Source organism: Macrobrachium nipponense, chromosome 21 (assembly GCF_015104395.2).
Source record: "Macrobrachium nipponense isolate FS-2020 chromosome 21, ASM1510439v2, whole genome shotgun sequence".
NCBI lineage: Eukaryota > Metazoa > Arthropoda > Malacostraca > Decapoda > Palaemonidae > Macrobrachium > Macrobrachium nipponense.
Window position 1 is genome coordinate 4372649 of NC_087212.1, and position 12500 is coordinate 4385148.

General features: G+C 37.9%; 1 protein-coding gene across 3 annotated transcripts in view; it reads right to left on the reverse strand.

Annotated features, from left to right (window-relative positions):
- Positions 1-7429: 7429 nt before the first annotated feature.
- Positions 7430-12500, reverse strand: part of LOC135197730 (uncharacterized) — a 222800-nt gene continuing 217729 nt past the window's right edge. The window contains exons 4-5 of one of the 3 annotated variants that reach the window (XM_064224780.1): positions 10606-10819; positions 7430-7659 (exon numbers count right to left, since the gene is read on the reverse strand). In XM_064224780.1, the coding sequence (XP_064080850.1) occupies positions 7504-7659; positions 10606-10819 (370 nt within the window). In that variant the 3' untranslated portion in view covers positions 7430-7503. Of the gene's footprint in view, positions 7660-9747; positions 9884-10605; positions 10820-12500 lie in introns of those variants that run through there. The other 2 variants (XR_010310646.1, XR_010310645.1) reach the window with 2 other exon arrangements.

The window sequence follows — 12500 nt, forward strand, 5'->3', positions numbered from 1 at the left end:
TCGACATAATGTTTGGTCAGCTGTATATCCTTTAAAACACAAATTGTCTCCTGTTAAAGACATGAACATACTTCCTACTGATTCACTCGTTTCACTTTGTTTGGTTTTATGTCTACAGCATTCACAGGGACGATTTCTAAATAAGTTGCTTCGTGTATATTTTATAATTGTCTTCTAGTGTTGTCTCGTCAGCATCGTAGCTCCTGCAGAATAAGTCTTTATATAGTTCTTTTAAAATTTGCTTTCCCCTTGTATGATCCTCACTTCTATTTCTGGAGGTACTTTGTTGTGTAGTCTTGGTGCTCAATGTTCAAATCCTCTCTCTCTCACCTGACTTATAAATTGGTTCTAGGTTCAAACAGCCTATATGTATCCTTCACTTGCATGTCTGATCACAATGCTCATTCCAGGTCTAAAGAAACTTAAGCAGTTTCTTAGATGTGTTGGTTCATCATATTTCAGTGCTTTTAAAAACTGTAAGAAGTATTTTGTATTCTAATCTTGCTTTTACAGGGAGCCAATTGTATTTCGATTGGTGCCGGGGTTATTCTGTCACGGTAACGTAATCCTTTTATTGATCTGATGGCATCTCTTGCTGTTTAATACTCTTCATCATGAAAGGTAGAAAAAATATAAAATAAAAGCATCTATATACCTCAGCTTTTCAAACATGCAAATTGAATATAGAAATCCACTTGACTGTTGTGCTTTATGATATATATTACCACATTTTAAGTCATTATCTTTCAGATATCCTAATGAACTATGAAGAACTCTTTGAATCTCAGGCAGACCCAGAAGTTCATTGTAGGGTAGTCCAGAAATATACCTAGACCGAATCACTGGAGTACTAAACATTTCACTTCACTTTTGAGTTATTTTGGTTTGGCCTTAATTACTCTAACATCAGAGGGTAATAGCAGTCGTTTTCTCTGTCATAAAAAAATAAAGGAATAAAGTGAAGGCTAATCAGCTGATACAGTGCAGTTCTGTATAACAACAGAGATAGATTCGAAATCTGGCCTCTCTATGGTATTACTTCTCAGTGCCCTAACACGGTGTATATTTCACAAAAAAAACATAAAAATCTAAGGCCAGTACTATTTGCCAAGCATGACAAGCAAATGAGCCCTTAGACCGCCCTCTAATTCCAAAATGGCTATAAAATATATTGTTTATTGTGCAATCTTGAATTGTTCGAACTAAAGGTACACAAGTGTCATCCACTTCACTGGCTGTATTCAGATACAGAAGTGGAGTGTAATAAATTACGTACTGTAATGGAGATTGTAGTTGTGGTAAAATACTAGCTTAACCTTGTGAGGTCACTCACCAACCTAAAATGCAAAAAACAAATATTTTGATAACATTTTAATAAGATGTAACAATGGAAAATCGTGCAAATGTTCGCCCCTAGACGATCATATCTTTAAAAATTAATGATGTACTACAGCAGCCTACATACTGCAGAAAAAACACCTGGTGTTTTTTTATATTTGCATTTCTCCTTTCTTCTACATAAGCAAGTGACTGTTACAATAAGGAGAAATCGTGTATGTTTTTGAATGATGGTCAACTACTAGGTACATTTACAATGACATTCCACACAGTATCCTTCTTGATAATAGTACTTTGCAAATAGCATATTACATGTAACTCCATAAAAGGATAAGCTGATGTAAAAACAATTATGTTGATAATAATGACCTGCCCTACTACCTGTTTGTTAAGTATCTTAAGCTAAAAGGATCCATAATTTTTTTGTATGCCCTGTAACCGTCTCTATGTATTCAACTTACCACCTGTCCATTTTTGTACATATAAACCCAACACCAGCAAGAGTATTGTCTTTAACACCCCTTGTAAGGTAAGATTAGGTTAGGTTGGTCAGCAAAGGTTAGTAAATACCACTGTCATAAATTGTTGGTGAATAATAAATTTATTGAAGACTTCCCAACTGAAATGAGCATCAAATTCAATAGGAAAATACCAGAAATTATCACACAAACTAATTGTTCATCTCAAATAGGGCAATTTGTGAGATTGTACATCAAAATAATCATTTCAAATTTATTCCTTTTTTGTTATCAGAAATTTTAATAAACAGGTATAATATATGCTAGGTTTTGACTACACCTACAAGTAACCTATGCCATCTAGCCCATAGGATCCTTTGCAAAATCTATAGGCCTATCTACAGTATACAGGGTAGTAAGTCAATGCTACAAAGACTATTGCTTACTGCCTTACCTTTACCTTACGGGTGCTGTGGACTTCACCTTGTTAAATTGACATCTCATGCTGTCGTCTTCATTTGAATAGCCTAGACCAGGCCTAAGGATATAGGCCAAAGTATGGTAGTAATACAGTAACGGCTTAATATGATGAAACTTTTATTTTTCATGTCACCACCATGAAAACGTTCAAATGAAGTGTGGCTTAAATTTTAAAAAATATGGTTTTACCAAAATCTGGCTTATCATATAGGCAAACTGTCCATACGGCTAATTTATATGAATAATAAATTACGAGCTTGCAATATATGGATATGAATGGAACCGTTCTCCACGACCTCCTGCAACATTGTTCATCTTTATTACTTTTCTGTAATTTAAATCTTCATCATGTCCTAGGTCTACGACCGTGCCTTCCTTCTTCCGTACACTCTGGGATACTTGTAAGTTACAGGCAAACTGAAACATTGGGAAAAACTCGTGGAGCAAGGTATTCCCTTCACTGCTACAAAACCACCTTCAGCGACGTCTGCGTACCTGGTTCTGTTTTCCTGGAGTAACCACGAGGCTGCATTCTCGCTGAAAGAATATATAAAGGTTAAAATTTAGCTTTACTGGTCCTCGTTTTTGTCTCACACGGCGTTCAGATTACGCTAAGTTAGTTTCCTTGAATTGTACATTACTTTTACGAGATGTTTCAAGGCCTGTCCACACTAGGCAACATTGTTTGCAAACTTTGTTTGCAAACATTGTTAGCAAACTTTGTTTGTCCTAGTGTGGACAGGCCTTTAAGAGCAAGAGCCCGTGTTTTCATATGGAAAACGCGACTACCAATTGGTAATACGGACATGGAAATTCATTAATGTTTCAATAAGCAGAGATTTGTTATATGAGCTGCATTATTTACTTTACGTGAGATTACACAAAAACATCTCCTTCTTATTAGTGAACAGAGACCTTTTATAGAGACTTAGTATATACCTGGCCACAGCAGCAATCATCTTCCCCAGGGGTCCCTGGGAGGCGGCTTCGTGGGCGCCCTCGCAGAGGAACCGCTTGGCGCACTCGCCGTCGGAGGCTGCCATGGCGTTCAGGAATCCTCTGTGCATGCTGTAGCAGGCTGCCGAAGCCTCCTCCATGGATGGATTCGCCTGGATGATATATATATTTGAAGTTAGGGGCACATGAAGAGTGTAATTGCCACGTCCATTGCGAAAGTAGGCCTACGTGAAGTAATGGTATCTAGCATAAAGAGATGTTTGCTCGCAGGTTGGATGAACAAATAAAAAAAAAGTAATTTCTCATATGGTATCGCATGATATACCAGACTGCTGACAATGGCCATCTCCATCATTTCCCGACTCAACTGATAGCCTCTCAGAACTCTCTCTTAATTTTACTTTAGTGTTACCTTCAAGAACTCAGTGGGGACAATTACATGTACTTCCAAGAGGGAAGAGAGGTTCAATCAAGGGATATACTGAAGGCAATTCTAAAAAAGTTCTTTGTTAAGCTTTCAACACTTAAGACTCAATATTAGCAGACCACATGGGTGCCTGTGAAAACAAGGAAGCAGACGCATGAGGGCGAGATTATGAGGTTATGATAGCTAAAGTATGGACGAAGGAATCATGATATAAAAAAAAGGGGGTATAAAGAAATGGTGCCGAAGATATTTCGTGTAGTGGCCCAGTACTGGCTTACTCGAAACCAACTACCATCCAATTTCTACTGACCATACCACAGTCTAGATCTATCTGGACCGTGGACCATACATGCTCCAAAGGCTTCCAGACCTTCAGGAATGGAATGGAATAGAGAAGGGACGTTGCAAAGAACCTTTAGTAAAGCCTGCAGTGCACCACTGACGGTATTACCCCCCTACGGAGAACACACTCTAGCAACACCTGCTCCTCCTCAGACCCCCAGACTAACCTTCAGATCATTAGTCAAGAAGACGCCCCCCTCAGGAGACGCACCGAAGGGACTGCCGTCGACGGCTTCCCTTCGCAGTCTTCTAGCTCCGTCGTTGCTCAGCTCCAGAATGAGGTCGAGGAGCGCCAGCAGGAAGGCCAGGAACCCGAATCCTGAGAAGGCGTCGTTGCAACCTCCTGACCCGCTGAAGAAGGGGATGATAAACCTGAAAGGGTTAATTGGGTTTGGTAAGGAATTCTTTTCGTTTGTGTCAGTATCTGATACAGGCGATTTTTATTTCTTTTAATACATTATAATCTACGCTAAATGACACGGCACTGCACTTTTACTTTGTGCATTATAAAGACCATTATACGAATTCAGTTTATGTATTCACTGGTCATATTGTGAAATTAATATCAATAATGATAATAATCATAAATACTTGAAGTTTTCAAGCAGATATAAAACCTATTAACTACTTTCATTTAAAATTCTTAATTTTAAAATTCTTCTAATCTGCAGGCCTATATAGCCGATGTGAATGGACCCCTGGCAACTTAATTTCTTTTAACCTGGAATACTGTGAATGATACCGCTCCTATGGTCCTACCTCTTTTGAGAGGCGTTGGAGCCATATTATTTCCTCTCACGTTATTGACATCATAAAATTTAACGATCCCGTGTCGTCTATCACAGATTTTTGATAATTTTCGATTGTTTCTAACGTTTATTTAGCAATTTCCTGCTGTCTTATAACAATTTTTTTGGGGGGGTGGGGGAGGGGGGGGGGGGGGGTGCGGGGCGTATTGAAGTATTGGTTATCATCATTAATGATACAAATTTCTATTCATTTCCTTGAAGACTGCGACTACTTTGATTTACCCTGCGTGAACCTACTTTTCTTCTTCCGGTTTGTTTGTTTGTTTGTATGGTGTTTTTACGTTGCATGGAACCAGTGGTTATTCAGCAACGGAACCAACGGCTTTACGTGACTTCCGAACCACGTCGAGAGTGAACTTCTATCACCAGAAATACACATCTACTCACTCCTCAATGGAATGGCCGAGAATCGAACCCGCGACCACCGAGGTGAGAAGCAAACACCAAACCAACCACGCCACTGAGGCGCTTCTTCTTGCGGGCACACTACACTGTTCATGAGGTGCAAAGCTTTATTCCCTTAATTGTTTACTTTACTCATTATTTAGTTTAACTTTACTTTATGTTACTCCAAAACGTTTATTTTAATTCATGTCTATTATCCCTTTTTTTTGCAACAAAATTAACCCCAAAAAACACAGACATTTCTAAATTAGATATTATACAGTATTTCTAATTTACTTTTAACCCCAACTCCCTTTCATTTCTTCTTCTTTACACTGCGTGAAGATACTTTTCTTCTTCTCTTTCAAAAAACGAGCCACAACAACCATTCACTCACCTTCCCTCCTCAGCCGGGTCCCCTTCCTTTGCCTGGGTCTCCCGAAGGACACCGAGCACATCGCTGAAGACGACACCCGTCACGTCAGAGAATGAGAACAGCATGTCCTCTGGGAGGTAGTCTAGTCCTTCCATGGTTGCGTCTACTAGAGCGAACTTCTTAGACGTATACTGTATCTGGAAACTTCTCCAAGACGGTGTCACTGAGCAAAGTTCTTAGACTTATACTGTGTCTGGAAGCTTCTCCAAGACGGTGTCACTGAGCAAAGTTCTTAGACTTATACTGTATCTGGAAACTTCTCCGTCTTACCGTATCACTGAGCAAACTTCTTAGACATATACTGTATCTGGAAGCGTCTTCGGCTTACGGTATCACTGTCGTCTCTACACTTATAATTCCACTTACAATTCCTGCCGTAACACAGCACTGAGTTTCATACTTATCACATTCATTGTTGAGTATCTATAATATTTCCCAGGCCTTGTGTTGGTCCAGAAATTTGATCAGTTATATTTTCACACTTTACACACACAAAATTCGACGGATAAATATGGTTCTGAAGGGTGCACAACTCTGAAATCTACTGAGCTACAGTTTAACGCTTATACACAATTCTACAAGCTACTGTGATTATTCATAAGCTTGTTCGTGTTTCTCTATTGACTGGCCAAAGATACATGGACGAATCTGAGTCGATCTTGTGTCACGATAATTACGTGTCTCCGTCACATCGACTACAGACATATAAAACAGGGTCTTTAGGTCAGTCTGAACTGGCGGTGTTTAAAAAAAGAGTATATATACGCAGTTCCAGCAGTTATGCAAAGAAAAAAATACGTGATTTGCAGTGACAATCCGCCCAGTCACTGGCGAGCTCGCGAGAATGATGAGGAACATTACCGTTGGCCGGACACACGAGAATCATTACTATTGGCTGAGCGTGATACTTAAGGCCCGGCGCTTCTTCGGTTACCGGGTCATTAGGTGATGGTCCAGAGCACACCCGTCTCTGTATTCTACTGATCTTGAGTAACAGATGATCTCTCGATACGTTTTTGTAGAGAAATTAATGTTAAGCTCGTCCACTGGGTGTTACAGAAGCACGAAATCGGACGAGCTAAACTAAAATAGCCCTTATTTCCCGTAAGCAGGAAAATCATTCTTCAATCCAAAGGCAAATTCTTGACAGAAAATCTATGTTAAAATCGTTCCCATACCTGCAGCATCTTTTGAACCATTCGCCCAGGTAGAATGAACGGCAAAACAGCTCAAATCAGAGCTGCATTGACTTAATGTAGGATCCCTGGTATAATCACTTTATTTACGAGTTCTAGTAGTTATCATGCAAAGAGAATTCGTTCTAAACAAATGTCACTGAGCCTTACAATACGTAAAAATAACCACCAACCAGTGAAACCATGTTAAATGTAAGTTATGCGACGCTCCTTCCGTGTTTTATGAAGTTTAATATTTTATTTCCAAGGCACGCCTTTGTTAGTACAGGAAATATTATTTCTAAGTCTAATGTGTTTTGACATTTAATTCTCCAGAACTTTACATGAACTTGGATTTTCAACATGACTTTATAAATAATCAAATATTAGCTACTTCTGCCTAATTACTGCACGTTTAATATGATTACGATACCGATAATGAAATGTTAGGACAAAATTCTATTCAGATCAGCAGCTTTCATCAACAACAGAGGAAATAAGAGCCCAGGAAACCAATTCATTGCTAGCCTATACGTTAGTACTATCCACCCAACACCAGACGTAGATAGAAATAATTTCGTTATACTGTATAAAAAGTTATTTCCAGGCCTTCAAATTATACGGTCTTCTTAAGCTGACATATTCCTGAAGCTTTTCGTAGACACTCTCATGAAGCTTCCTCTCCGCCAGGCTCATATTACTCGACGGAGGGACAGGAAACTGTCGTGATAGAGGGAGAGAGAGTGCGCAGTTGGAACCGCTGTAATATGTGCAGTTGCCTGATGTGACGCCGAGACGGACCGCCTCTCCGAAGTGCGCATGCGCCAAGTCGGGCCAGCTGTCGAGCCATTCGCTGTCAAATAATAATAATAATAATAATAATAATAATAATAATAAAATAATAATAATAATAATAATAATAATAATAATAAAATTTGAAGGTTTGAATATCAAGTCCCCTGACGGTTTATTCCTTAATGAATAGTGATTTAACTTGTAAACATCAGCTACCTTGCAGTAATAAGTGGTACGAGCACCAACCTGAAGGAGTGATAGAAAACGATCAGGCAAAGATCCTCTGGGACTATGGTATCAGAACGGATAGGGTGATACGTGCAAACAGACCAGACGTGACGTTGATTGACAAGGTCAAGAAGAAAGTATCACTCATTGATGTCGCAATACCATGGGACACCAGAGTTGAAGAGAAGGAGAGGAAAAATTGGAAAACGTATCAGGATCTGAAAATAGAAATAAGAAGGATATGGGGATATGCCAGTGGAAATCGTACCCATAATCATAGGAGCCACTAGGCACGATCCCAAGATCCCTGAAAACAGGAATCTAGAAAAACTAGAGGCTGAAGTAGCTCCAGGACTCATGCAGAAGAGTGTGATCCTAGAAACGGCACACATAGTAAGAAGAGTGATGGACTCCTAAGGAGGCAGGATGCAACCCGGAACCCCACACTATAAATACACCCAGTCGAATTGGAGGACTGTGATAGAGCAAAAAAAAAAAAAAAAAAAAAAAAAAAAAAAAAAAAAAAAAAAAACCCAAAAAAAAAAAAAAAAAAAAAAAAAAAAAAAAAAAAAAAAAAAAAAATAATAATAATAATAATAATAATAGTAGTAGTAGTAGTAGTAAGGAAAAACTCTCTATCACGAGTAAATATAATGTTCTAAAGGGTCCACAATAATAGGAAGTGTAAAAAGTCCGTGTATAATTTTGACGACTTTACAGAAAGCATTCGAACCCTTCCCTGGGTCATCCTCAGTCCAAATGAACAATAAGTTACAACAAGTACAGAGGTAAATTTAAAAAACAAAAGTCGTTGAAGATCGCTGACAATCACAAAACAGCGCAATAGTAGCACATGCATTCAGGAATGATCATAGACCCAACTGGAACGAGGCTAAAATTATCTTTAAAAGTAACAATGTAAATGTCAGACGGCTAGTCGAGGGAGCTGCTATAAGTTTAGGAGAATCATTCAAAGGAAACAAGTCTTTTGTCAACGAAGACCCATTTGTTAATTTTTTATATTACTAGTATGTTTTTAAAATATTTTAACTGTAGGACAGGCTCTGTTTTTCCCTCTACTGATGCTGCCGCCTGCCTCTGCCTTGCCTCTTCCAGTCCATCAGGTAACCGCTGCCCCGGGGGAGTTCCTGATAACGGTGCCCAAACTACGCCTTGGATGAAGGACTTCATGTAATGTTGCAACAACCTGTACGAAGATCCAACAGAATTGCAGCCAGAAGGATTGATAAGGGAGAGGGTATCACCTAGTTATTGTTAACTACCCTCTTTCTTCATCACCTGGCCCATTAACGAGCTGACGACCGTTGTCAACGATCTTCAAACGACTCTTGTTTTTTAAATTTACCTCTGTACTTGTTGTAACTTATTGTTCATTTGGACTGAAGAAGAACCTAGGGAAGGGTTCGAAAGCTTTCTGTAAAGTCTTCAAAATTATACACGGACTTTTTTACACTTTGTATTATTGTGGACCCTTTAGAACAAAATAATAATAATAATAATAATAATAATAATAATAATATAATAATAATAATAATAAAATAATAATCCGTTAATGAATAATGATTTATCTTCTAAATAATAATAATAATAATTATACTTAATGAATAATGATTTATCTTCAAATATAATATTAATAATAATAATAATAACAATAATAATTATCCTTAATGAATAAATATTTATCTTCTAAATAATAATAATAATATAATAATAATAATAATAATAATAATAATAATAATAATAATTGTTTATTATTATTATTATTATTATTATTATTATTATTATTATTATTATTATTATTATTATCCTCAATGAATGATGATTTATCTTCTAAATAATAATAATAATAATAATAATAATAATAATAATAATAATAATAATAATAATAATCTCTCACCTAGCCAAGACCGCCAGAGTCGAAGCTAACGGTCCAGTAACGGCCGCGTCCTCCGCGGCCCGACAGAGATGGTAACGGTCGCAGGCCGGGGCGGTACTAACGGCCTGCAAGACGCCCGTTACCAGCGCCTCGACGGCCCTCAACATGCCTTCGTGGAATTCTATCAATGATAATTCGGGCTGGAACGAATGCGTGAAGTGAAGATGAATTATTATTATTATTATCGGTTGGGGCTAATACAATAGTAATAATAATACTGAAATTATTATTATTGTTATTTTTATTATCATTATTGGTTTGGTATAATAATAATAATAATAAAATTACTATTATTGTACTAAACCATTTATAATGATGAAATGAACAATAAAACAGTACTATTATTATTATTATTATTAAGATCGACACGCTAGTAGTACATCAAATAAGACCCCAAAAGGTAATTATATAAGAGTCATTTAATCTTATAATATTTTTTCCGATATCACTTACATCACATGAATAACAATAAACAAAAATACTATCATAATGGTTAAAAATAAATAAATAAATATATATATATTATTATATATAATATATATAATATATATATATATATATAAATGGTGGGGGAGACCAATACTCACCTTGCAATGAATAAATTAAAAAAATAAATAAAGATAGCGTGGGAGACCAATACTCACCTTGCAATGAATAAATTTAAAAATATATATAAAGATGACGTGGGAGACATATACTCACCTTGCAATAAATATAAAAAATAAATATATAAAAAAATGGTGTGGGAGACCAATACTCACCTTGCAATAAATAAAAGAGTAAAAAAACAAATAAAAAGGTGTGTAGACCAACACTCACCTTGCAAAGCTGGGGACCTCCAACGGCGGCGTCCTGGATGTCTCGCTTAGCCAGGGATCTCCGACCGCCCCCTCCAGCTCCCCCTCCCCCTCCCCCTCCAGCGTTCATGTTATTGAGGTCCAGAATCAGGTCCAGGAGGGCCAGCAAGAATGCCAAGAAGGCGAACACTTCGAAGCCACCACATCCTCCTCCGTAGCCACCGTCTCTGGCGGATCTGGAATCGAAATGGAATATACATGTACAAGTATCGATGTCTGCTAAGAAAAGGACATTGAGTCGAAAGGATTCGCAGTATTCCTTCATTGACGCTGTACGTGGATAGTATGGGCTAAAATGATATACAGAAAAGTAATGTTTTTTTTCAAAAAACATTCACAAATCTCCCCACGATTTGTAAATTCAACACTCCATCCATAGAAATATTTATAGTAGGGTAAGTTGGGTATTTATAGGAAATCGAACTTCTTTCATAAACATTCTCCGTTTAACTGTCCTGTAAGAACATCTCCAATAACCATGGAAAGACGGTAATTACCATCCTCACCAGGGAACACTTGAGATAAATCCGCTCCGACTAGCATTACATGAATACTCAAGGGGGACTTCTGGGTACTTTTGTGTATGATCACTGCTAATTGCTTTGATTACTAATAAAGATATATGAGTAATATTCTCTCTCTGATTGCCAAATTCAATTTAAAGTCCAGACGATTAACAGATAATACCGATAAATACCTGCTACTGATCTGCAAATCTTGAAGGAGAGAGGCTGACATCTTTCTCCACTGCAAGACTATTTAATGACGTCAATTCTCCAGTGCATCACTTTCGGTGTTATATTATACCTACTGGTCTGTAGAAGTGTATCCGTAACTCTCAAGAAACTAATGTCTATTTAAGCAGACACTAATCCCATCAGGACTTAAAAAACTGGAAATATCAGTTATCAGTAGACAACTTCTTGAGTTGTCCGTGGTATCACTCTTTTAAGATAATTTATTTTATATTATTTCATCTAACTTCCACCATATTGTCACTCACTTCACGTCCCTCATTATCCCTTGGCGTCGATGACCAGAGTCGTAGATGTGTAAATTTACATGAATATAATTGATTAACTTTGTTATTCATTACAACATTTTAATCGTTCCTTCTGTTTCGCATCTAAATTGTCCATTTACAGTCTGACGAGATTTTTATCTTGGCGTTCCTTTGCTCAGTTATAGTGGTTGAAAAGGCGCATATTAGATTCTTAATTTATGATCTCAAGACTCATTACTTCATTCATCACATTTCCACAGACAATTTTGCAAAATTTCAAAGCACTTGATTACATTTTCATAGCTCGCATGCAATTAAGAAGGCCGTTTTCGAAGTTCTTTGCATTTCGCATACCCACCGAGACACAGAGTTTCATTTAGGGGAAGACCAACCCTTAGCATGAACTCTGTAAGGGAAGGCGAGTACTTCAAAATAGCGCCGCCGGAATTGAAATAAGCCTTGCAAACGTATAAGCAAACTTTTAGCTCCACTTCACACAGCAGCTGGTCGTCAGAATCGCGTCGATTGACGTAGTACAAGGCGTCTGAGACATCTTGAATGGCGTTGTGGAGATCTGCGCTCATGGACGTGTGTCTTTTCTTCTTGCGTCCAGGAGGCACGATGATTATAACGGTGGACTTCGAGTCGCTGTTGCTGTTCAGCTGGTTCGAAGTGGCGTCTGCAGTGTTGTCAGCATTGACGTTGTTGTTGTTGTTGTTGTCGTTAACGTTATTGAAAGTGTTGATAACGCCGTTAAAAGCCAAGAGGGCGAATGTGAGGAGGTCGTACGAATTGAATCCGAAATGTCCCACGCCGGGGCAACCGCTGGCGCGACGCCGTCTCCGGCTAGTGGC